Source organism: Liolophura sinensis, chromosome 10, assembly GCF_032854445.1.
Source record: "Liolophura sinensis isolate JHLJ2023 chromosome 10, CUHK_Ljap_v2, whole genome shotgun sequence".
NCBI lineage: Eukaryota > Metazoa > Mollusca > Polyplacophora > Chitonida > Chitonidae > Liolophura > Liolophura sinensis.
Window position 1 is genome coordinate 5,256,094 of NC_088304.1, and position 27,817 is coordinate 5,283,910.

General features: G+C 39.4%; 1 protein-coding gene across 5 annotated transcripts; it reads right to left on the bottom strand.

Annotated features, from left to right (window-relative positions):
* Positions 1-357: 357 nt before the first annotated feature.
* On the bottom strand, positions 358-27,661 carry LOC135476573 (centromere protein J-like). 5 transcript variants are annotated; one of them, XM_064756644.1, is made up of 24 exons: positions 27,597-27,661; positions 26,520-26,828; positions 25,478-25,693; positions 24,865-25,022; positions 23,808-24,347; positions 21,887-21,941; positions 20,302-20,357; positions 19,751-20,026; positions 17,892-18,209; positions 17,078-17,206; positions 16,496-16,575; positions 13,421-14,223; positions 12,286-12,416; positions 11,373-11,531; positions 10,486-10,589; positions 9,778-9,871; positions 9,178-9,351; positions 8,530-8,668; positions 7,648-7,939; positions 6,623-6,764; positions 5,943-6,083; positions 5,212-5,285; positions 4,581-4,776; positions 358-3,699 (listed from the first exon to the last, which is right to left on the bottom strand). In XM_064756644.1, the coding sequence occupies exons 2-24, from the start codon at positions 26,734-26,736 to the stop codon at positions 3,571-3,573; spliced, it is 4,623 nt and encodes a 1,540-aa protein (XP_064612714.1). In that variant the 5' UTR covers positions 26,737-26,828; positions 27,597-27,661; the 3' UTR covers positions 358-3,570. The 5 variants fall into 5 exon arrangements, with proteins under 5 accessions (XP_064612714.1, XP_064612712.1, XP_064612713.1 ...); XM_064756642.1 differs by having other exon boundaries at positions 17,892-18,206; positions 26,370-26,828; XM_064756643.1 differs by having other exon boundaries at positions 11,373-11,525; positions 26,370-26,828.
* Positions 27,662-27,817: the final 156 nt, after the last annotated feature.

Below are 27,817 nucleotides of genomic sequence, written 5' to 3' on the forward strand. Positions count from 1 at the left end.
TTTTCTACAGAGCAATGGATTTAGTCTGTGTTATGTTCCTTCAATCTGCCCAATGACAATAAGGAACACAGACTACATATATACTGAGATTAATATAACACACATATTATATATTTGTCCCATATATATTACATTAGTCCCGGATATATATATTATATATTCGTCCAAGATATATATATTATATATTTGTCCCACATATATATTACCTGTATCAACTTCAGTACAGGACACCATTCGTCCAGTCAGAAACCTCAGTTAGTGAAATAATTACTTATAGACTTGATTGTAGAGATTTTGAATAATCACTTTATACTGGGACTAAGTCCCAGCTTTAAATGAAAAACAAACAATAAAGAATGAGGTCTGAGCTAAACAACGCAGTTTACTGAGTGTTATACAGCTGTACAATTAGACATGGCAGGGCAATAAATAAAGCAGGAATTTACACTCCATAGGATATACACATCAGATCTGAAATGAGACAACTGTTAAATGAGCAGAAATCATTCAACTAATATCAGCGGCTAGTACAAAATCTCGTACACATTTGACTACATTCATGTACAGGCTTGTGATGGAGCACTCGTATACTTTGCAGCACATCTAGGTTAAGAATGAAGTCGGCAGCAGCAAATGTGCTGAAGTACATCTACATTTTATTGCTGTCAAAACGAATACCCCAAATCTGCTAGAACAGTGGCTGAAAATTAATGATACTTACTTTCTAAAGTTCAAACTTATAGTCTGGGACTTAAGGAAGATATTAACCCAACTGGAATAGAACTGAATATTGTTCATTTCTGAACATGTGAACCAAGGAATTAGGTGACATGCTTCATATACATGTAGGTTAACTGGAGAGCTGACCCCTTCCCCATGACCTTTGTTACATGTATATGATTTGTGACAGTGTGCAGTATATACCTGTATTTTGTTACATGTATATGATTTGTTACAATGTACAGTATATACCTGTGTTTTGTTACATGTATATGATTTGTTACAATGTACAGTATATACCTGTATTTGACATATCATCCACATCCAGATCAATGTATACAATGTGATGTGGTTTTCGTTGCCAGAAAATAAAGTGTTATAATTTAATGCCAGGGAGAGTTTACCTACTCATTCTAGACAACATACTACAAAGACCTTCAGAGTACTTTGGGACAGTGTGGAAATCAGCTGCTATGCTTGTAAATCATACCTAAACTCAGTTTAGCTTTTTAGAGAGGTTCGTAAAATGTCTTGCGTAGATTTCCTGGTTGAAATTCACATGTTAGAACACAAAGAAGACATCAGCTAATGACATGAGAACCAGAGGCCAATGTTAATATAATTCTGATTTACCCATGCCACATCCAGGAGAGGGAGGGAAATGGAATAGCTGACCCTCTGTCTGTAAGAACATGGGTGGATAAAACTCTCATCTGGATTACTGCTATTAGTTGTTGCAACACTGATGTGACCTTTGTTTTTTCCCAAGATTTTTGGAGCTTTTTTTCCCCCTCAAATTTGTTTCTGATTTAATGTTCAGAGCCAGGGCATTTGACATGTGGTTCAAGACAAAGTCACTAACTTTCCAAGCAAAATGGGTATCAGAGTGTTTCAGGAAAATGAAAATTTGCTGAAATGTTCAACAGTACATTAGATCTAACTCGGTTTGATGATGATCCCTAAGGTATGAGGTCAAACTAGGAAAATTACAACAGATATACGCACATACTTGAACATATGCAGATCTTTTAGGAGCCATGCAATTCTATTATACTGCTTACCATACTTGCTAAAATAAACCAAATCCAGATCAATAAAAATAAAGAAAAAAGTGATGAACTATACAAGTATAAATAATCAAATTTCATTACAAATCCATGTATAAAATGTACTTCGACTAATTATGAAATCTAAATTGCAGAAATTCATTAATTCCAACATCACAAGGGGCGTGCTGTGCACTAGTCTGCTGAGAATATTGGAATTCAGTAGAAGACATAAAACAAGTGAAATGCACTGTGTATATCGGCAGAACTGACGTACTGTAATTCTTCAACCTTTTCGAAATTTATCCATACGATTATTATGAAAATGAGGCTAAAATGATTTGTTTGTGTCACCGAAGCTGCAAGCTTTCTAAAACTGTGCAAATTATTTCTCTACACCCAATCGTTCTCTCAGAACGTTTTAAAATACTGGTTGCTCAGGCGACTAAAATGTTTTAAGAACTAAGATGTTCACCGTAAATATCTATTAAACATTATGAGACAGATGCATATAGATTAAATGACGCTTCAGTTGTCTTGGAACATGTAATTTTTTTGATGCCTTTTCTGACATTATGACAAAACCACTAAAACAGGAAAAACTGTATGCTCTATCAATGTCAAGGAAAACATCAGCTCTGAAAATCAGACCTTTTTCTGAAACAACTTATAACAAAATCAGTGAAAATGTTGGCGAAAACATTTTTGACATCATTTCTGATACTGAAAACAATACTAGTATATATGTATTTAAGATCAGTGGGAATTTAAGCACAAATGACTGGTATATATCATATTGGTGGTCGAACGTGCTACTTTAGGTCCAAAGTTAACGCCATGTAAGTTGTATAAAAAAGGAGGCACTTTGGTAATAGGGACGGAGCAATCAGATTGTTACGGATGTTTATAATCAACACCAACATCTTCATGGGGAGGTTTTGGATCATTTTGATTTGTATTAAGAACAAAGGTATACACAAATGTGAAATAAAATGTTCCAAATTAAAACTTAAAAAACAACTTTAAAAAAGTAACTAAATTACATTGATTTTGTAGACTGTGACCAAAATAAATCATCATAGACAGTTTACAATGGTTTTCGTTTTCAAACATACAGCACCATTATCCACAAATTACCATAAATCACTATCTGAAAAAGAATCATTACAAAAATAAGCGATCTTGTATTCCGATCAAAGTTTCATACAAAAATGTGAGCTTTTTGAGCAAACAATGAATTTCTTCAGTTAACTCATTTTAAATTCTGCCAATGGCCACTCAGCATCACACAGAGAAAACAGACAGATTTCTCTGCTTACACCATCAGCACAAAAACATAGGAATAACAGTTTCATATTTATCTGATTGGTGTTTCATGTAGTACGCGAGAACTTTTCACCCACACGAGGGCAGTCTGTTTTATGAGGGGGGAGGGGGGAGGGGGGGGGGTAAATTACTCAGCTTTGGGAAGTAACTGATGAACTTTCCTCCAAGTGACACATGAGTAAGTCATGTGTCCAAGGAACTTGGTGTAACATGACATGAATGGCTGAATAACTACTGCTGACCACTTACTGCCACAGAGGCCAATAGAACAGGTCAGTAGAGGTGGGGGAATCTTGGAATTCATATATGTACATGTATATCGAGAATTTCAATATTCCCTAAAAGTGTTTGTGTAACAATGAACGTTCATTGGGACAGCATTAGTTAATTTACTGTCCACTTCATATTTTGAACAGGCCCGACATGACTTAAGAGATGACTTAATCTCAGAGTTAGAAAGTATCTGAATGCTCAGGGGTTATGAGCGTTTATCCATGACAACGTTGCCTTCTTTGTCTTTCACCCGAATCCGTCCGTTTGAGTAGCGCGTTTCCTGTCGCCCGTCGGGGAACACTGTTTTAACCGTGCCATCTGGGTACTCACGTTTCTGGAGAGCAAAAACATGTGATTCATGGGTGAGAAAAGTTTCTTCAGTGATAAAATAAAAAAAAAAAAAATGAAAGGTGTTCTACAATGATCAAGTTTATCCTTAGAACAGTGAGAAAACTTCATTTTGTAACAAACCAAAGTCAAATATAGAAAAAAATTGGAGGTTCTGACCCCAAATGTTAATTGTAACCGTGCAAGAAATCTGATACAAAGCAACTCAAAATGATACATTCTTACAGTTTTTAAGTCTGTGAATGAAACAAATTCGTATGAAAACTAAAACTTTTTAAAGGTAAACCATCATGAACATTATCTTTCTCGTTCATTTTACTCGTTAGCTTTAATATAGCTGTAGTAGTCTGGGAGCCCAAATGTTTTTCAGAACTAATATGGCTCTAGATAACCCTCAAAACATCCAGTTATACAAATGCAATACCGTACAGTCCTACAAACGAAGAGAAAAGGTTTGTTGATACTATCCTCTGCAATTTAATCAAATTGTGCTCCTTATGCTGGAAGGCGGCCAGCATTAGGGTGGGAGGAAACCAGACAAGGGGTGGGAGGAAACCAGACAAGGGGTGGGAGGAAGCTAGACAAGGGGTGGGAGGAAATCAGACAAGGTCTGGGGGAATCCCACCACCATACACAGGTTGTTGGCAGACCTTCCCAGGTACAACCGGAAAGGAAGCCATGCAAAGCTGGACGATCAGTGACTACAATGACTTACATGTAACTACAAATCAGTACACTGGATCAAAAGTTAAGTTAAGATTGAAAAAGCAAACTGTAAAACGTATGTCAGATAACATAGAATTGATAAAAAAAAAGTTCACTCCTGAAAACCTCAAATCTGAGGCTAAACCCAGCAGAGTTATCTACCTTGAATTGCTGAGTGTGAATCTCCCTCTGTCCATTAGGGAACTCTATAGTCTTGTCCCCAGACTTCTCCACACGTATCACTGTACCATCTGTAAAGACGCTCTCCTCTACCCCGCTGGGGAATAGGTACTTGACAGTCTGGTCTGGGAAGGTAATCTCCTTAGTGCCGTCAGGGTAATGCTTCTCTACCTGGTTACTGTAACAACGTGATCACAGAGTTAGGACTGTATGACAGATGGACTCAATGAATAAATGAACTGGGGTTACAGAACACACGAAAAGGTACCATAAAATGAAGAGTACGATTTTAATCAAAATGAAGAAAGAGGTAAAGAAAAAAAATATGAAGTTTCAATTTATATTTTTGAGGCATATGTTATATTTCCTAATAACGCCTCTATTTCACACATAATTTCCATAAACGGCCAGGAATATTCGGAAATGAGGTCATGGACGAACATTCCGTGTACAGGTGAACATGCTCTGTACAGATGAACATACCGTGAATGGATGAACATACTGTGAATGCGGTATATCCTGAAGTCCCAATATGTTTTACAAAGACTCGGAAGTTTACTCTTACAAAATATGTGACACATGACACATAATGAGTGAGCAAGATGTGACTTACTTGGGGAACTGTAGTATCTCCAGACCGTCAGGGTAGGTGGAGTGGGTTGTCTGGGCCTCTGAGTAGTAATACACCTGAGAACGTAACACAAGGAACAAGGTTTAACAAGGTTCATACACTTAAAAGATTTCAAATTCCCAGGTTTTTTCAAAACTTTAACAGGCCCAAAATTGAAATTTTCAAGCTGCTTCCTGAAAACCAAACTGGGAAGAGTGAAACAGATCTCAGATCTATATTGTATAGCATTTATTCGCCTCTAAAAATGTACCATTTAGAGCAAAATTTTACCTCTTTTCTTTCACATGTAGACACAGCAGTTCTGTTGAGAGGAGGCTGTCTGTGAGACCATTGCTCAAGGGATCCATGGACTTCAAGCAGAAGCCATTATACTACTTAGCCAGCCAATGCCCAAAACTCTACCCTCTGCAGACCACTGGCCAAGAACTGCTGGAACAGCTGATGATATGTCTGTGAACTGGGAGTGTTGCTGATGTTGTGTTGTGGCAGAAAGGTCCTAATCTGATACTTGAAACTACATATTTACTTACTACATTGATAAGCGCCCAGTTAGACTGAAAGCTTGGGGAATATGTAAGTTTGTTAAAGGAGATATGTAAGTTTGTTACAGACAGACACAAATGCCAAGGCATGCACTTCTGAAAAGTGTTAGCTACTAAGTTTTTCTAAATTTCTTCAGTCTTACACGAGACAGAAAGGGAAGACAAACTTACCACTCGTTGGTCAGCCATGATCTGTTTGACATCGCCATTGAAGAAACTGACGATGATGGACTGGCCGTCAGAGGAAATCTCTTTCCGGGTCCCGTTAGAAAATAGAATCTCCCTCGCACCTGTGTTAAAAATCCGCTCCAGCTGAACAAAAACAGAGAACATTTTCACTACACCTAAAAAACAATCGCTAGCATTTCACTGGCTACAACATGGGTGGATATTCCAGTGTACAAATGAATATGTCACCTGCTTCCAAAATAATATGAAACTCGCCACATGATAATAACCACTTTTAACTGTTATCTGTTTAAAAAGCAAGATGGTTGAGACCTGAGTCTACAAAATTTCAGAGCACAAGGTGATTTCTATATTTCATTCATCTAAAGAAGTTCTCAATCATATGACGGAGCTCGGTACTATGCACGGAAAAAACAGCTGTGCTCAAAGGAAACCACAAACGTTTGCCAGACACCTGATAAATCTCCTGACTTCAAAGTAACAGTCAAACTGGCGAGAGCTGGATTTGAACCTGAGACAACATTAATCAGGGGCCGATCAGCTTCCGTGAAACTAAAGGTATACGTAAATGAGGGCCCCCAACCAAAGAGGCGATATAGGCACGGGAGAGGAAAAGTCTGCTCACATAATCACTATAATAAATCCACCAAACAAAACCTTACTTTTCCATCTGGATGCTGAATTTCCTCGTAATCCACGCCTTTATCTATTGAGGATTTGTCAATGTCAAAACGGGCAGCCATTTTGCGTGAATGCGGCGGGACCCGGTGCTCAAACTCTGACACACTCGGCACTTCAGACACACTGTTAACACAAAAACATGATTTACTGTAAATTTTCAATCTCTTCAACCGCCAAAGCACTTTTTTCTGCTGAATTAATGCATACAATTATTATGAAAATGATGTCAAAATTGCTTTCTTTGTGTCATTAAAGATGCTAGCTTTATAAAACTGTGAAAACTATTTCACACAACTCAATTCTCTCAAAATGTTTCAAAATATTAACAGCAAAAGACCGAAGAACAAGGGTACTCCTGTGACGTTATTTCAGATTTAACACCATGCAACAGAGTGGCCGAAATCAAAACTACCTCCACAATTAATCATTAATAAAGCTTGAATTTGACTGGTGATTTGTGTGGTTTCCTAAGATCCCTGACGAACTTTTGATGCTGCAACATTACAGGTACATGTATGGTTTTTTAAGTCCCTTCCAGCCATGAAATTATGTATCAATTGTGATTCTACTGCTACTGATCACAACAGCATCTATCTGAATTTACTGCTATTTTCAGTTTCTTTTCTTTCATTCATTTATTTATTTGATTGGTGTTTTACGCCGTACTCAAGAATATTCCATTTATATAAAGGTGGCCAGCATTATGGCGGGAGGAAACGCGGCAGAGCCTGTGCGAAATCCACAACCATATGCAGATTGCTGGCTGACCTTTCCACGTAGGGCCGGATAGGAAGTCAGCATGAGCTGGATTTGAACTCACTGCGACCTCATTGATGGGAGGCCAATTCTTTCCTTTCAGTCTGTTATTCATAAAATAAATAAAAGCACCGTAACATGAAATTGGCAACACCTAAGACAAAGCTTAATATTTTTTATCAAACAACCATTTAAAACAATCTTTCCACAGAACAGTTTAAGCAAAGTGAAAGGTGGTCATCGTACTCACAGCTGTGGGAGGGCCTCGGCTGTGATCTGCCTTCTGGGAACATCTTCTGTCAGCGATGTCCTCATGTTATTGCCTGGCCTTTCTGAATGACTCCTCTTGTGACTGGTTGATTTGGACGGGGAATTCAATTTATCTGATTTGTGATTAGTTGAGACTGGCTTGCCACTCTTTGGTCTTTGGTGATTGGCTGAGTTGGGCCGGTCTGGCTTCTGATTGGTGACTTGACCAGGTTTCTTGCCATCAGTTTTGGATATGTGAGATGGAGGATTTCTGGACACCTTTTTCTTCTCGTCTAAAGTAAGCATCAAAGGAAGAGGTAAGTGCAAACAATTAATCACAAATTCACACCGAAACACATAAATTTAAAGTCATTACTTGTTCAAGTATTAAATTCACAAAAATGATTAAACACATAATGCTTGACTTACATTATCTCACAGCAGATAATAATATTGAGAAGCACCATCAGAAATTTAAATACATCAGACATTCACTACTGTAAAAATTTAAACAGCTCAAACTGGCTGCTATACTGAAACATGTAAGGGTTTGAGTACCGGTCACAAAATTTAACTATTATTCTACTCTCATTGTTCACATGATGGTGTAAGGCTCTTACAAGCCCTGATAAACCTCAAGCAAACATACATGAGGCCATTTCCCAGGGTTTGTCTTACCTCAACACCACTTGTCCTCCACTAATATGGTAGGCAAATTTGTACATGGCATGTAGGAAAGTTTATCAGTTGCTTGCCACGGGTCAGTGGATTATTCTCATTTAATCCGCCAACAAAACTTACTACTTCTAATGTAAAAGTGATAAATTCTTGGTTGTTAACCAGCAACAGTTAACAAAAACGTAAAATTAAACAGTAACTTTACCTCTGACCGGATCTACTTCCTCTTCAGAGTCCGTGTTGATAAAACCAAAGCCATTAGTGACAGAGTTAGAGGCTGAGCCCAGGGCAGGAGTAGATCTGGAGGGAGGGGCAGACGCCTGGGAGAAGAACCGCTCTGTGGCCTGGGGGAGGGGGAAAAAGAGAAACTGGGTGGTCAACTATCAATAATGAAGAACTGTGGTTTTCATAACACGCCTCTAGAATCAACTGAAGATATGTAGACAAAACTACAAAAGCACGAATTGTGGACACATATCAATACTTGTACATACACTCCTCTCAGATGTATATAACAGCAGAAGTTTTCAACAGGTGTTCTCTGCCTGGTGGCAGAACAGGTATCTGAATACGGGCTTTTGCATCCAAACAATATTCATTATTACATCTCCAAATGCTCTGACACAACGTCACACAAGTCAAAACTGTTTTAAAACACAAATTCTATTTCTTAAACTTTAACATGTCACCATGCTACATAACTGAATAAATCTAAAGGAATTTTTTTTACAAACAAATTGCCTGAAAAAAATCACACTTCGTCCATTGTCTCCCTCCAAATAAATTTGGTCTTACAGACAATGGACAATCAACTACAGAAAATCTCGATGACCTTGAGGGTTAGGTAGCTGACCTTGTTGGCCTGTTCCTTCTGTAGCCACTCTAGACGTTTCTTCTCCAGAAGTTTGATCTCCTCCTTGAGTTCACTATTCTCTTGTTCTACTTCCTCTAGCCGACTCTTCAGACGGCTCGTGTTGGATGACCAGCGAGATTCCTTTCTCTTCAGTTCCTCCTGGAGGTCGGATAACTGAAACACACAGAGACAAAATCACAATATTTACGCTTATGTTTTTGCAGCTGTTTATGCGTCTGTCTGTCTGTCTGCACGTTTTGCATGTCAATTTCATCAAAGAAGTTTTGGATGAAAGTCTGTGCACAAGATAGTTTTGGGATAAGGGCCATTCCAAAAAATTTTTGTTGATCAGGATGCAGATTTGAACAGCAATTTTGTAAAGGATTCTTCACCATTAAGAGACAATAGAGAAATGCAGAGTTGTGTCCCCTTGTTTGTAGTGATCCAGGGGATTTGTACATTTTGCTGGGAAGCGGTCTGCCTCGCCTCAGATCTTAAATGAAACACTACATTTGGGATGAAGTTAAAAAATCAAATATGTGTCATTATCATTCCAGAAGTCAAGTATGTTCAAGCCATTCTGTTTAACACTGAACTTACCTGTGACCTTAAAGTCTCAATTTCCTCCCTCTCTTTCTTGTCTGGGACAGCTCGGGCAGCTTTCTGATATTTCTCAAACACCTTCTTCTCATGCCTATGAGAAATAAATCAATACGTAATATCAATGTGACAAATGGAATACCTAGGGTCAATGATGAATCCACAACCAGCGACCTCTTGAAATACATGAATGACATGTAGCCTATCTGTCTATACTGCGACATCCCAAATGCAGGACTGAACAACACACTATACAGCTCCGGCCTTAATTACGGCAAGCAACGATGACTTTCTTGATTCATACAGCATAAATAACATTATTATACCTCACAGACTAATTCTTGGTTTTCAGTGGTCAATACATGGTCACGTGACATTCAGCAAAACGAGGTGTACAATGATAACATGCTCAAGCGAAGTAATGTCACGCACACAAAGTAATATCCCACGTTCACAAGGCAATAGCCAACAATTAGGCTTGTATAAAAAATATACAACCAGATGATGGCTAGTACCGCTACAGACATGCAAATTAAGTAATTTAGTACGAACTGTGCAGGTATAATAAATTATGTGACGCACACTGTGGGACGAGATATCAACTCTCAACAAATGACGGACATCACTTCCCTCGACCTTACAAAAATTAAAGTATAAATTACACTTCGTGGTGCACCTATACATGAGGAAAAAAAATACAGTACTAACTTGAGTTTCTTCATTTCCTGTGTCTTAAACTCATTCAATCTCTGGAGTTCTTCATTCTTCTCTTTCTCAAAATCTTCTATTTCTTTCTTCAGTTTTGACAACCCCTAAATGTAACAAAAGTGTACAGTTGTAACCTTTCTTTCTTCAACAGCCATTCGATTCATCAGAACAGTTAAGTTTATCAAAAATGGTCATAATGTTGACAATCGACAAATCAGCCCAGCACTTTTCAAGTTTCAATTAAATACAATGAATCATTTAAAAAACAAAGTTCAATTGGACACAATGAATCACTTAAAAAGAAAAAGAGTTTGGAAAGCTTTAAGTCCAAGCCGTTATAATTTTGTCCAAACTGGGCACAGGGTTCTGAAACTTGAACTTGATCTGTAGCTTCTTATGGTGAGTTAAGTTTTAATTCAATACAGTGAAATGTTCTGAGAAAAAGTGTTAAACTGTTAAAGTCAGGCATAATTTTGTCCAAATTGAAGGTACATGTACATGTAGGCTTGTTCTGGTGAAGCCTTGTGGTGGGTCTCTGTGGCTCAGTTGGTTAGCGTGCTAGTGCAGCGTAATGACCCAGAAGCCTCTCTCCAATGCGGCCGTACGTGGGAAGGTCTACCAACAACCTACAGATGGTCGTGGGTGTCCCTTGGGCTTTGCTCGGTTTCTTCCCACCATAATGCTGGCTGCCGTTGTATAAGTGAAATATTCTTGAGTACGGCGTAAAATGCATAGTTCCCGCGAGTACCCACAGACTGGCTGCTGCAAGAGTAACTCTTTCACAGATTCAAGCTAGCAGGGGCCACAGTGTTTTCTATGAGCACTGTATTTGGCTTCATAAACACATGTGCGTTGTCATAGTAACAGAGCAGTGTCCCATATCTCACCTCCTCTCGTTCCTTCCTCAGTCTTTCCAGATTTGCATTCTCCGCACGGAACTTGTTGATCTCCGTCTCCAACTCTGCCAGCTTGTCTCTCAGTACCTTAGACTGTATGCCATCATTCATGGGAGCCTCCCGTGCCGCCTGCAGCTTCTCCTGCTGCTCCTGACAGGTGAGAAATACAGCTCTGACTAACATCAAAGACGAAAAGGAGCTAAACTTTTCTCAAAGCCATGGGGACATAAGGTCATGCCCCAAAAACAAAGGCGATGGCAAAATCTTGAAAATGCTGTCTAAAGGCTCAGACTGGCAACTTGACTGACAAACATCTAAACCAGGTACCCAGAAAAAATCTCCCCTACCATATGAAGTTATTTTTGAGATACTAAAGATTAAAGATAACAAAATTAACACAAAACCTTAAAGTAGTCAAAGTTTACTAGGATGTATGTATGGTGATTGCTTCTGGGCCCAGTTATTGGAAAGTCTATTAGCTAACACTGGTACTGAATAATATCTTATGTATAAAATATTAGCCAAACTCAGCAGCCAATGCATGTTGCCCAGAGTAAAACAGCAGCAATTTTAATTCATATTAAATATACTGTTGCGCATTTTTTTAAGGCAGAGTACAAACCTGAAGACTTGGTTTAAAGTTAAATCTGGTATTAACTCTTTAATCCAGTTTTGAACAACTGAGACCTGTACTTTGGAATTTTTCAGTTATTCAGGTTTTAGGCGGAAGAAACCTGAATACACTGAGTGAATTGAAGTACTAGAGAGCTGGATTCAAGAATGCAAACTCAGTGATAAAAAAAAGTTGGATTCAGTCAGAACACCGCTTTAGTACAGAGTCCCTGGGAGTAGTGCCACTAAATTAAATGCAACTACAACACACGGTTAAACTTCTGTGACTTACCTGCTGTTTTGGTGAGGGTTTCTGGGGCCGCAGTTTGGGGAAGAGCTTAGTGATGAGCTTGGACGTAGGGGGAGGGGATGGTTTGCCGGGGGAGGAGAGATCTGTAGCCCCAGATCTCTTTGGGGAAGAACCTGAACAAAACAAGGCTGGAACTATACACGTAATGATCAACTGAAGGTTATTACATGCATGAAATAACCACATCTGGAGGTTTTTAGTTCTACATGTACCTTCTGTTAGCTAAGATCTTAGCTTGCCACATTACTTTTCACAACCACGTCAAAGCTGTTTAGCTATATAATCAGTAATACTGGCATCAAAACAGGTAACGTTCCACAAAATTATATTTTGATATTTTCCTTTCCCTTCATGAGCATTTTGTGTTTTAACATTATGGTGACATTCCTTTGTGGCTGGGCTTATTAATACATTTTAATACGGGCTGGTATATACAATATTGAAAATTATCTACAAAATAGGACTTTAATTTACTGAAGTACCTACACAAATCAACTAAACTAAATATTTCCGGGAAAAAAAAATTCACTGATTATGAATAATATCAATTACTCTACATATACTTGCCCATATATAAAATGTGTACATATAAAATGCACTCATTAGCCCTACTTCACCTTGATATGGCTCAAATATTGCCGATGTGGCGTTAAGCCTTAATCATTCATTCAGTCATTTGCCCTCCAGTGCTATGAAGGAACAACCTCGTGGTACAAAAGACATTGTGAAGATGTCGTAACATCAAACCTTGAAATTCCCATATTTGATCCAAATTATGATAAAACTGTTTCTAAGCAGTAATAATTTGATACTTCAAGGTTTTTGAATGAACTGGCCAGAGCACCTGAGTGGTTACATATTGTCAATAACTTGGAGATTTCTCTGGGCAGAACAATTCAAGACCACAGATATGGCTATTTCAAATATGTGTTAAAGAGAAACCAATGTCATCATTACATAATCACCCTAACGCTGCTCAAGGAACCAATAAATACAAAGGCAATCATATATTTCTATGGGTAGAGTAATTAATGTCACATTTAACATCATATTATTTACTGTCAAAACCCTCACACTGTGGCTGACTTTGAGTATTAAGTACACAGCTTACACTCACCTGAGTTAGCCTTGGTCTGTCTTCCTGCCCCTTGGTCCTCTATCAGTGTGTCATTACCCTCACTCTCCTCAGAAGAGCTCAACCCGTCATGTTTTGCGTCTTTCAAACTCTGTTCTCCCCATTCTTCCCCATCATCAAACTCATCCTCACACAATTTCTTTGCCTCATCCTTCCCAGAATCCTCTTCTTTGGAATTTCCCGTTGATTCACCGGGGTTGTTTGCATTTCTGTCAACTGACTGGCTCTTACTAGGCTGTGATTTTTCTACCTCCTCTTCAGGAGAGCGCGACAGAACCTCATCACTGTCATGGCTGTTCATTATATTTTCTTTTGACAGTTTGTAGCCTGGAATGTCCTCTGTCATGGAAGCACTGTTAATGGCTGACTTTGCCAATCTAGCACTAGAATAGTCTCTTCCCGCTATTTTCCTCTTTACTGGCGATTTCGTGACTTCTGATTTCTCAGACAACCTGTCATAGCTATATTCCTTATCAGATAATTCCGAATCAGATTCATTTTTGGAGTTCCAGTAAAACTCTGACTCTGTGTTTTTCTGATGAACGTCTGGAACATTTTCCATCTGCAATCCTGCATCACATTTTTCTACGTTTGCTTGACTAGAGAGATTCATGCCTTCTGACACTAGATCTCGCTGCTTTATTGTAGATAACAAATCATTGTCCTCTGTCTCTGTATCAGAGCTGTCAGAACTAGAGCTGTCACTATCACTACTATCAAGAAGAACAACATCTGGCGAGTTATCTTCCACGTTCTTAGCTGTAGTTTCTGCAGTCTGTCCGTGTCTGAACAAGAACATACATATTCAAACATTGAATTCATCAAATATACTTGTCAGGATACGTATATTTGCCGCACTCCAATCATATACCAACAACCAGTGGTATTTGTACCAGGCTAACACTCAACTACATCCACAGATGGGTTTGTTCTGTGCTAGGTAGGATTTAGTCATGTTCAGTATTTTAATGTCAAACTTTCACTACTAATGCATGTAGGTATTAAGCTGGCAGTCATTTATCTCTGATATACATGTACATATTCCATAATTTAGATTGAAAAAAAAGAAAACACAACACATACTTGTAGTTTCAATGTATGAAGGATTGGAACTGACATACAAGTACCATGAATATTTTTTCTTTTCAAATGGTAATTTCAGATGGATAGATAAATTGCCATATCTTGATCAAGTGAAATATTTTGCATGTTCAATTCCTGGATTACAGGTTTTGACGATGAGTGAAGAACAGCTAATCTGAAACTTTAGAGGTTGGCCAAGATACCCCATCGAAAGGTTGAGCAGTGACACTTCAGAGTATCTCAATATACCAACTCAATACAAGTGCACTCACACCTTGCGTGTTCTGAGCCATCTCAACAGGTGTGCATTCACACCTTCCCCACCCTGTGTTCTGAACCATCTTAACAGATGTGCATTCACACCTTCCCCACCCGGTGTTCCCCACCGGACATTCTGAACCATCTTAACAGGTGTGCATTCACATCTTCCCCACCGGGCATTCGCACCATCTCGGTGTGCATTCACACCTTCCCCATCAGGTGTTCTGAACCATCTCAACAGGTGTGCTTTCACACCTTCCCCACTGGGCACTCAAACCATCTCAATAGGTGTGCATTCACACCCTTCCCATCAGGTGTTCTGAAACATCTCAACAGATGTGCATTCACATCTTCCCCACCGGGCATTCGAACCATCTTGCTGTGCATTCACACGTCCCCCACCGGGTGTTCTGAGTCATCTCAACGGGTGTGCATTCACACCTTCCCCATCAGGTGTTCTGAAACATCTCAACAGGTGTGCTTTCACACCTTCCCCACCGGGCATTCGGACCATCTCAGTAGGTGTGCATTCACACCTTCCCCACCGGCATTCTGAACCATCTCAACAGGGGTGCATTCACACCTTCCCCATCAGGCGTTCTGAAACATCTCAACAGGTGTGCTTTCACACCTTTCCCACTGGGCATTCAAACCATCTCAATAGGTGTGCATTCACACATTCCCCACCGGGCATTGTGAGCCATATCAACAGGTGTGCATTCACACCTTCCCCATCAGGCGTTCTGAAACATCTCAACAGATGTACATTTACACCTTCCCCACCGGGCATTCGAACCATCTCAATAGGTGTGCATTCACACCGGGCATTCTCAACCAGCTCAATACCCTCTTCCAATAACCCTATTGAGTCATCTCAGTACTCCCATTAACCCTTTTGCATCCTCTCAGTATCCCCTCTCATTAACCCTTTTGAGTCATCTCATTATAACCTTCGGCTTCCTATGAGTCACCTCAGTACCACCTTCCACTGACCATTCTGAATAATCTCAGCACCACCTTCCTTTGAGTCATCTCAGCACCACCTTCGAGTCATCTCAGTATCACCTTCCATTGAGTCATCTCAGTACCACCTTCCATTGAGTCATCTCAGAACCACCATTCATTAACCCTTTTGAGTCATCCCAGTACCACCTACCTTTGAGTTAGCTCAATATCACTTTCACTTTCCTATGAGTCATCTCAGTACCACCTTTCATTAACCCTTTGAGTCATCTCAGTACAGCCTTCTAATATCCCTTGGAGTCATCTCAGTACACCCTTCCAGCATCCCTTTGAGTCATCCCAGGAAAACCTTGCAATATTTTTTTTGAGTCACCTCAGTATCATCTTCCATTAACCCTTTTGACTCATTTCAATGCGTCCATAAGCCTTTTTGAATCCTCTCACAACCACATTTCATTAACCTTTTTGAATTATCTCAGTATTACATGTACATTCCATTAACCTTTTTGAGTCATTTCAATGCCACAGTCCATTAGACTTTTTGAATCATCTCACAACCACATTTCCTTAACCTTTTTGAGTCATCTCCGTACTACCTTTCACTAACACGATTGATTCATCTAATAACGCCTTCCTTTAAACCTTTTGAGTCATCTTAGTGACACACTGCACTAATCTTTTTCGAGTCCTACCATTACCATAATCCGCTAACCCTTGTAACTGATATTTCTGAGCAACAACAATACTCACCCAGCCTGCGGAGGGGCAAAGAATCTCCTGTGGTCTTCCATGTAATACAATGGTGCCTGATGTGCGGGGAGGACACTGCCCTGTAGACAGAGAGCAGAATAATGTTTTACACTGAAATTGAGACTAATTTGGCTAATGCCAAAACTCAACATTCTCAAGCATAAATACTTCTTGAAAATGATTTTGATTGCTAAATCTGCAGTCTCAAGCATAAATACCTCTTGAAAATGATTTTGGTTGATAAATCAGCATTCTCAAAAATAAATACTTCTTGAAAATGCTTTTGATTGATAAATCAGCAGTATCAAGCATAAATACTTCTTAAAAATGATTTTGATTGATAAATCAGCAGTCTCAAGCATAAATACATCTTGAAAACGATTTTGATCGATGACAACAGACAAATGCAAAACCATCGCATAAAATTTACTCCTCTGATATCCACAGAAAATTACACTTTGTAACAACTTCAATAACATACTATTGATGTTTAAATTCTGGAAGAAAACATATCACCAGACAACACAGTAAAGAAACAGAAATGAATAAATAAATTTTAAAAAAACAGCCTTATGAGTCTACCTGTAACTGGGCTGCCTTCCACCTGTCCTTCTGAAGCACTTTGACTACTAATGAGGAATTACTTGAGAAAGATGCATTGTCAGCAAAATGTTCCAACATTTCAAACTCCTCCAAGTCTTCTTCTTCCACCTGAAAACAAATCATGAAATATTGTAAAAACCAGCACAAATTCCAGGCAGGTGATGACAGAGGGTCAAATATTAACTAAATATGACAAAATCTCAACAAAATTTTGATCAAGGTTCTGGAAGATGACTAGGCCTCAACCAAAGGGGTTGAGTGTGCAAATCCACTTCTAACTGGCTTGATCATGGTCTTTATATTAGGGTGTTTGTCAGCTACGAAGTTTCATACAACCTTAAGCTTTACAGTCATCTTAAAAACATTAACACTCTGCAGTTCAGGGCAGATAAGCCTTGGATTTGATGTTCACAGAAGTGAAGTTTTTTAAATAGATTCTTCTATGTTATCTAACAATGAATGCATTATGGTTTGTTTTTTTTTTGGCAATTTTATCAAAATCTGTGATCCAGTGTATTAATTTGTACATAAATGTAAGTCACTGTAGTCACTGATTGTCCAGGTCATGCTGCATAGCTTCTTCTCCGGTTTTACATGGGAAGGTCTGTCAGCAACATGTGGAAGGTTGTGGGTTTCCCCTGGGCTCTGCTAGGTTTCCTCCCCCAACAATGCTACCTGTCGCCATATGTGAAATGTTCTAGTGTACATAAATTCACATAATTTTCCACTAAAATAACCTCGTGTATTATTGTCTAAAACTGGGTGAAAAAAAAAAGAATCAATTTGCACATACCTCTGAATTTTCCTGCATTTTCTCTAAATGTGACAAGAAAGATGCATCCACTTTACTGTACTTCCCATTTTGCTGTGTTGGCTGTGACTGTGAAGAAATCTCCCCTCTCTTCATCTCCGATCCTGTTGATTTGCCAGGTTTAGAACCAAGGTCAGTTTGATCTTCAGAGGTCACTGCTTGCTTTTTTGTCAGGTCTAGTTTTTTGTCACATGACACAGAAGATTTCTGAGCCAAGGGCTTTAACTTTAGGGACTTCTGAGGCAATCCAGGGAGTTCTTGTATGGTCTTTGGAGCCAGACCGGGCTTCTTGAAAGACTTCTTTAAGGAAAGAAAGATGATCAAAAATTTCATGCATTTCTTTAACATCACTTTGTTTATGCGGTAGTTCTAACACAGATATCAAAATTATTTTTGTCATATTACACATTATTTTTGTCATATTACACATGCGGTTTCCCTGTTGCACTCTGGTCTCAGCCATGTCAGCGTAGGCCTAACACAGGCGTTCAGTGCTACATGAAGGAACCTGAAACAAGCAGTTTTGCCCAAAACATACCATATGAGGCCTCACTACTGTTACAGTATACTGACAGGAACAAAACCTCCTAAAACTTTCTTATACACAAGGCTCAAAAAACTTAAGATCTGTTATATCATGTTTTTAATTTAATTTATTTCAGGTGATCTTCAGATGGCACAACCAACACGGCAAAATTAAAGAAGTCTGTGTCTATTTAAAAATGAAGGTAAAAGATGTTATTTTTGAAAAAAAACTTGACTTTAACAAGGGATATTTGTCTGATTCTTTGGTTGCTGTTTAATGCCATGCTTGTGAATTTCTCATTTATAAAGTGACTGTCAGTATTATTTATTTATTTATTTAATCGGTGTTTTACGCTATACTCAAGAATATTTCACTTATACGACAGCGGCCGGCAATATAGTGGGAGGAAACCAGGGGAAACCCATGACCATCCGCAGGTTGTCAGTTTTATGAGTACAGAAAACCAGAATGCCCGGGGGAAACCCTGACCATCCACAGGTTGTCAGTTTTATGAGTACAGAAAACCAGAGTGCCCGGGGGAAACCCACGACCATCTGCAGGTTGTCAGTTTTGTGAGTACAGAAAACCAGAGTGCCCAGGAGAAACCCACGACTATCCGCAGGTTGTCAGTTTTATGAGTACAGAAAACCAGAGTGCCCAGGAGAAACCCACAACCATCTGCTGGTTGTCAGTTTTATGAGTACAGAAAACCAGAGTGCCCGGGGGAAACCCACGACCATCTGCACGTTGTCAGTATAATGAGTACAGAAAACCAGAGTGCCCAGGGGAAAACCCACAACCATCTGTAGGTTTTCAGGTTATCAGTTTTGTGAGTACAGAAAACCAGAATGCCCGGGGGAAACCCACGACTATCCGCAGGTTGTCAGTTTTATGAGTACAGAAAACCAGAGTGCCCAGGGGAAACCCACAACCATCCGCAGGTTGTCAGTTTTATGAGTACAGAAAACCAGAGTGCCCAGGGGAACCCTACGACCATCTGCAGGTTGTCAGTTTTATGAGTACAGAAAACCATAGTGCCCGGGGGAAACCCACGACCATCTGTAGGTTTTCAGGTTATCAGTTTTATGATAAAACCAGAGTGCCCTGAGGAAACCATCAACCTTTGGAAAATTACTGACCAATTTCCCCACATGTGACTTTATTACAGTCACACTATACAGGAGGAAGTCAAGTGGTCTCCAACGAATGTAACAAGGAATTTCAATAATTTATCACTTAGGCCTATATGTTACTGAAGTTTCCCACAACGTAACAAGGTAGTGGTAATTTCCTTTTTTGGCGAAGCATCACTTACTCCTTCATTCAAGTCCTCTTTTTTTGTATCTGCCTTAGCACTGGCAGGCTTGTTGCTGCTGTTGTTTTTCTGTCCTTTCGACCCTGAGGCAACTGAAGCCTTGGCTGTAGTCACAGTTCTTTTAGGCACTTCAGTTTTCTTGTTTGTGGTGGATGACTTTGCAGGGACAGGGGTCTTTTTCTTTTGAGGAGGACCTTTAAACCTTTCTAACCCTTGACCTCTACGAAGGAAAGGTCGCTTGACAGGTTTTTCTGGAGATCTGGGAGATTTTTGAGACTTAAGAGAAAAAAAAAGTAATGTACATTTTGGTAATGCGTCTTCCCCCGTTTCACATATGTCACAAGAGTTAAGGTTTACAGAAATAAAGACATCACAACAAAGTCTAAAAAAATTACCAAACACTAAGATCAATATCTAATTGACTGATATAGCTGTTGTTGTTACAATACTCTACAAGTAGGCAAAGCTGTAGACAAATTAGCAGAAGCTGGAACTGAACCTGGACTTAGTATTGACCAACAGCTGGTTGCATGTAAAGGTTAACAGCCTACCTTCTTTTCTTCTGCCCTCAACTGCTCCTCTAACAGTTCCTCAAATGTCTTCTTCCCTGGATGATAACACAATTTTTCATTCATTTACTTATGTGACTGTTGCTTACTCAGGAATTGCTTTGCTTATATGATTTATTTATTTATTTGATTGGTGTTATACATGGAACTCAAGAATATTTCACTTATACGACAGCGGCCAGCATTATGGTGGGTGGAAACCGGGCAGGGGGAAACCCATGACCATCCACATGTTGTTGACAGACCTTCCCACGTACGGCCGGAGAGGAAGCCAGCTTTAATTATATGATAGCAGTCATCATATGACATGGGTACAGGAAGCCGGAGTGCCCTGGATAAACCACCTTTGGCACGATACCAACAAACTTTCTTATATGTGACATACAGATATGCATATCGTATTTGTGTAAGACAAGAACCCAGGGAAAGTTCAATGGCAGTCAGTTTTATGGGTGAGCTATGTCTTATCAAAGATTGCACAGTTATTCCTGGAGATTCACACTAAATCTGAGATTAACCTGAGACCTTTATTCCCATGATTTACTGCACAAGGTAGGCAGTCAAAATATTTAATTTCTAACTATTCTCTAATTCTACACCTTTCACAGTATGTTATAATCTTCATGCTTTTGCTCCTCCCAAAAGCGGTCGCAGGCTCCAAGATAGCAGCCGAAGGTTCTGCCCCAGCCTTAAATGGTTTGTCTGATACTTGGCAAACTTACCCATGTGAACTACATGTACCTGTCCCCAGAGTGTGGGATACTTGGCAAAGGGCAGAGGTTACCACTTGGTACTAACCCAAGTGAACCCTGTAGCTCGCCATGTGAACTACATGTACCTGTCCCCACAGCGTGGGATACTTGACATAGGGCAGAGGTTACCACTTGGTACTAACCCTTGTGAACCCTGTAGCTGGCCATGTGAACTACATGCACCTGTCCACACAGCGTGGGATACTTGGCAAAGGGCAGAGGTTACCACTCGGTACTAACTCATGTGAACGTTGTAGGTGGCCATGTGAACTACATGTACCTGTCCCCACAGCATGGGATACTTGGCAAAGGGCAGAGGTTACCACTTGTCACTAACCCATGTGAAAGCTGTAGTTGGCCATGTGAACTACATGTACCTGTCCCCAGAGTGTGGAATACTTGGCAAAAGGGCAGAGGTTACCACTTGGTACTAACTCATGTGAACGTTGTAGCTGGCCATGTGAACTACATGTACCTGTCCCCTGAGTGTGGGATACTTGACAAAGGGCAGAGGTTACCACTTGGTACTAACCCATTTCTTCCATCCATAAACCTGACAACTGCCATACATATATAAAATTCTAAGAAATGGAATTGTCAAAACAATCTAACTACATGTAATACCACCATCCTGGAGAGATACCTGACAAGCCTCATCCCCAAAACCCTTAGCTGAACCACAAGTCGACCTCATTGGCCAAGTCAAAGCTGTCAATGCAACAGCAACAACAGTAGCAGTCAGCAGTCTTAGTAAAGAAGGATAACAAGCCAAACAACGAGTCTCTCATAATTACACAGGTTACAAGGATTCTTACCCCCCACTGCTGATGCTACAGGTCTATCATCCAGATCTTGGTTGGAAAAAGAAGCCTGCAATGAAAACAAGAATAACATTTCAAATACATGATTGTCTTATTTTTTAAAAAATATTCAAGTTTATTTATTTACTTGAATGGTGTTTTACGTTGTACTTAAAAATATGCTCCACTGGTATGACGACAGACAGCATTATAGTGGAAATAAACTGAGCAGATTCTATGGGAAAACCATGAACATCTGCAGGTTGCTGGTACACCTTCCCAACTGTGACCAGACATTGATTTCAGCCATTTGATTGGCTCTCTAATAACTGGGTCACCAAGCTGTTTTAACAGAGAATGAACCGGTGTTTATCAGCAGGAGTAATGAATAGCACAACACCACCAAGATGAAGGTGTTAAAGTCTATTCTATCCCAAAAAATGAAGAAAATGTGGTAAACCTGCATATTTCATACTGCCATTCTGTTTTACTCCATCCACAGAGATCATGCAATTTAGACCAATCAATGGCAAGCTTAGGCCATAGCAGATCTAGATACATTAAAGCCGTGTATGTATGACGTCATGTCTTATTGTTGAGTGATGCAGAAATGTAAAAGTCTACTGTACATGTATTATGACGTCATACCGCAGAGCTCAGGATGGAACGCCTTGCAACAAATGTTTCTGTTTTAACATCAAGGCGTCTTGGTGTAAAATATCAAAAATGTAAAAACAAAAGGGATGTCTACAAACTGTGGGAAGTAACACTTTTATCCCTGAAGGAACTTCTAATAGTTCACCTTTATATAAATCATAAAAGTAATCTATCAAGTAAACAAACTCAGATTCTTATACAGACATGAAATCACATCACTCGGGAAGGTGTTGCGTGACACACTCGATGTTGTTTGAAAGGTCATCTCTATTTAATATCTATATTTGCATACTGCCCACAACTAACAGCAGGGTAGAATACTTGCTTATATGGATTAAATGCACATAAATACTCTTCTGTGCTGCAGTGTTTCATCTAATAGTGTCTAAATGTGTGACTTTGTCTGAATGTTCAGTGGAGTAAAATCACTACGCTACCTCTCTGTCGGTTGTGGGCCATGTGCAAATATACATATTACATAGAAATGACCTTTCAAACAACATCAAGTGTGTCACATAACACACTGACTGGTGCGTTTATCTCCCCGAGTAATGTGATTTCACACTGTTTATGTCTACATAAAAGAATGTAAGTTTGTTCCTTCAGTGATAAAAGTGTTAGTGCGCACAGTTTATAGATATCACTTCTGTTTTTACATTTTTGATATTTTACATCCCCATGCCATGGCGTGGAAAAAGAAACAATTGTTTCATCATGTTCCAATCTGAGCTCAGCGATATGACATCATAATACATGTACAGTGGAATTTTTACGTTCCTACATCTCTCAACAAAGAACGAACACTCAACAGCTTTGAAATGCCTAGGTTAACTGCAATGGAATAAGCCTGCCAATGCAAATGGCATGACCTCTAAAATGTATGACCTCAGTGGAGGAAGAGAAAGAGAACAACAGTTAAGAGCTGAAATATGCTGTTTTTGCCTCATTTTCTTCATTTTTGGGTGTAGAATAGACTTTAACACAGAACCACTAAGACCTCCAAATAAAAACAGAAATCTTTCATTACCATCCTCTAAACGACAGTTCCAATTAGTCTGAAATCACAATAAGTACACACCTCCTCATGCTGATCATTAAGTTACTATTACAAATGTTGTCCTCTGATGTCTGTAAAGTATTACACCTAAAGTTCACCATTTTTTTTCACGCATTTTGCTTGATTCTGATGACCGTTTTATGGCCTTTATGAAAGTGCATTTTTACACACCAAACTTGAAATGAAATACAGCTGTTTCAAATTAGAACAAGTGGATGATACCTCCTCATGATGATCATCATCCCCTCGTAAGGAAGAGTCCTCTCCATGCCTGGCCTCATGCCCTATCCCAGGGGAATACTCAGGTGGGGGCCTCTCAGGCTGAGCAGCTACAGGTGAGGAGTAGAAAGACTGAGAGCCTGTACCCTCATCTGCTTCCAGCTCATAACCTTCACTTTTGGCAAGTCTGTTCACAGTTATCTCCCTTGGTGACCTCTGTGACCTAGGCATAGGTGCAGTCTCCTGATGCCCCTGATCCCCCTGGAGTTGTGAGTGGTACACTTGTGCTGGTTCAACATGCAGTTGTGGGTTGTATGTTGTACCATTGCGCAGGTGACCAGGATCATTGTACATGTGGACTGGTTCACCCAGACTATAATCACTATCATCATCATCATCAGCTGGTAAGACTTGTAAGGGATGTAACTCTGCAGAATCATGGCTGTCAATAGAGCCAGGGTTGCTATAGAGTTCTGGGTTTGTATTACAGCCTCCTTCTGAGTCTGTGTCAGGAATATGGGGCTTGGGAAGACCTCTCTGTGCCTGCAGAACAAAAAGAAAAGAACAGAACAGAACAGAATAATTTAACGTTGTACAACAACTATATGATTCTATTCAACCATAATGTTCAACAGAACTTTTCTAAACACACTACTGCCAACTAATTTTCAGTTTTTAAAAACATTTATCTTTCAACATAAAAAAGTAACTAGGTCAGCACTGCATGGGGAAATTCCCAATGCGAAAGTAGTTTGGTGCATTTGAATGTTCAGAGGATGCTGATATGGAAAAATATCGCATGGTTCTGTATCAGGCAGGTAACACACACAGTTATATCATAATTCTAGATAGCAACAGCCATTCCTCACTCCGACATGATTAAAGGTGTCCCTGTAAACTATGTAGTTAACAAAAAAAAAAAAAATGCTTGAAAGTAAATTTTTTTGTTACATGTAATACCAAACCTATGATCCACAAATGAACAGTAAATATGCAGTACTTCAATCTGAGATACATGATGACATGGTACATTTTACAGCAAATGTTAGAAAAGTTATACCTGAAATTGATGTACTTCATGATCCCCTCTTTCTGTTACCCCATGAACCTGCTGGTATCTGTTAACCACACCCCCGGCTAAGGCCTGGGCTATCCCTGCTGGCTTCACAGTCCTTTTACGTGGGCTGATAAAGGGAGATGGGTCTGGTGCCATTGTCACTGAAAAATATATACACTGACATTTTGACAGGTGTTTAATGCCATGCTCGAGAATATTTCATTTTCTTTATTTGCACTAAAGATTTACATGCAAAAAATGCACTTAAGTGGCAAATAAAAGTCATAATACATTACTTATGGTGTGAAAATTAACATTTTTTCTGTAGGATATCATCTTCTAAACCAACCTTTAAACACCTAAGCTGAAAACCCTCTGAATCAGGCAAAATGAGAACAGTATCTCATGTTTAAGATGGTGGACAGTGGAAACAAGTGAAGAAAACACCACCAACTGGTCTATAACCAATGAACTTTACCACGTGTGATCTTCAACAAACTTCATGCAAGACTGCCTGAATGTCCTATTGGCACCATCCACACCTTATCATCACCAACGTCAACCCCAACCTTGACATCGCCCCCACCGCTCACGACAGTGGTGCACTAGTGAGTACCTTTTCCTCCCCACTGGCTTTGTCGTTGTTTAGAGATCATCTCCTGTACCCGGTTCTGTTCACTCTTCAGGGCCATCAGCTGACTCTGTTGCTGAAGCATCAGCAGCTGTTGTTGTTGTAGCTGCCACTCCCTCAGCTCCTTAAACCGCTTCAGAAGTTTAGCCTGTTCGATGGCCTGCTGCTGCTCCATTAAATCAGCTTGTGCGTCCGATAAATCTGGTATAAAAATGTGTAACGTGAAGTAAGGTCATTTAAAGTAGAGATGACAGAGAGTGCTTACAGATGTAACGCTACATATAATATAATGTACTTCATTAAACATTTGCATTTATCAAAGTTCAAATCTGTGTTCCTCGTTATAAATTATATCATTTTATTTTCAAAATTTTGAAATGGTGTTTTACATCGTAGTCAGGAATATTTCACTTATACAACAGTGGCCAGCATTATGAAGGGAGGAGACCGAGCAGAGCCCGGGGGAAACCCACGACCATCCACATCAGTATAAATTTGTCATGTAGAAAAAAAAACTCTCACCAAGCATCACATAACTCGATCTTGATTTGTATCACACTATACTTTAAAACATACAGTTTCAATTAAAACTGTTAGAGGTAAAGAAAAAATAAGTTTGGAAAAGAAAAGATTATTTGTTGTAGGGGCAAAGTCAGATCCCATTTTCCTACCCAGGCTTTCAGAAAAGCAATATCTTCATTACTTTTTGAGGTATCAATGCTTTCTTTTCAGAAAAATCCAGTGGATCATTATGATTGCTGGCTGAGGTGACATGGAATGACCATAAACATCAACCATAAACAAGCTATCTTGTCAGCTCCACTTAGGAATAATTTCAATGTGCAATTCAAAGAGAAACATAAAGGTAGAAACTTACTTAAGGAGCCGTTATGGATAGTTGAACCTTGGTCTGTGTATGACTCTGACTCTTTCTCTTTCTCAGTAATATCATCATCCCTTAGAGTCTCAAAGTTTACAGCATGCATGAACATATGACTGGGTAGATTTGCCCCAAGCAGTGGATTACCGTTCACAACAGAGTATGCAGAACTGTCTCCAGGCTCAGGATTAACAGGATAATTTCTCCTTGCCATCTTTGAATGGCCTCCCTTTGGTGACTGATACTGGATTTCCACATCCTCTGGGTAAGTGTTGCTCTGTGGCTGACAACTGTTCACCATATTAAGGAGAACGCCTGATCGGGAACTCCACTCTGAGTTCTTCGGCATAAATCTGTTCTCCATAATGACCCATTAATCAAAGTACAGTGCCATTTGGGAAATTTTTAGGGTCAGGCAAGTAAGTAACTGTAAGTGAACATCCCAAAACATTGAGCCTGAAATAACAATAACATCAATACAACAGCGTCAAAAATGAATTTCATCATGAAGCAAGGACAGTTACTCTTTTCACTGCTGTTTTCAGACAAATAATTGACTTCCTCGGGATAAGAATGAATTTTGTGACAACAGAGCACTAAGGGATTAACACGGAGTTTATTTATTTATTATTAGATGTGTTTTACTCAGTATTTGGCTGGACTTGTGCTCACCCCTGCGTCACTGCACCACACTGACACACTAACCACTTCGGCCAGAGAGCTAGGCCCCCGTAACATAGAATCTGAATGTTGATTAGTAATAAGCAACTGGCAATTTGTTTAGTCAGTTTATGAGAAATGCTGTAGAAATCTTTTGAAAACCCTCAGGAGAGAGGGAGAGAAAAAACACAGACTACGAATGTTAGCACCCACACATGCTGTTTTTTCTCGGCCATTATAATTTACACATAGACTACTTCCAAATATGGAGAACTTTTTTGGTCATTAAGTCAAGCAAATGACTTGAGGTTTATTGCTTTATTTTCCACACTGGTTTTGTCCAGTTCGATGAACTAAGTTTTTCTTGCAATCACTGAATCTGTCACGCTTAGCGCCATAACGTTGTGTCGTTGTTGTTGTTCAACGCGGGGAAAACAAGTTCCCACACGACGTTACGAAAAAAGGTAACAGCCAAAGCGAATGCTGTGGCACGGTTATAATTTCACGAGGCCAAAAATCTTACAGCTTACTGATATCTGATTCATCGTTTACACATGAAATCACCTCTTATCTTTCAACTCCTATCCGGTTAAACATTTTAACTCATGTCAGAAATTCCAATTTCCGCCATTTTGACGCACTTATTGACCTTTCTCGTTGCTACCGAAGCCATGAGAAAATTTATTTAATTTAACTTTTATTAAAAATAACATATTTTTAACATCCATTTCACGTTTGCAAGAAAACAGCAATACTATTTATTTTTATTTTTAAGACAGAAATTC

What these genes read in the sequence shown, in the direction of transcription:
- LOC135476573 (XM_064756640.1), bottom strand. Translation starts at nt 26,736, where the DNA reads ATGGAGAACAGATTTATGCCGAAGAACTCAGAGTGGAGTTCCCGATCA. An exon ending in AAGCCAGTGGGGAGGAAAAG is followed by an intron (nt 25,023 to 25,477) that starts GTACTCACTAGT and finishes TATATTTTTCAG; the next exon opens with TGACAATGGCACCAGACCCA. An exon ending in CAGGAAATGAAGAAACTCAA is followed by an intron (nt 9,872 to 10,485) that starts GTTAGTACTGTA and finishes TATTTCTCATAG; the next exon opens with GCATGAGAAGAAGGTGTTTG.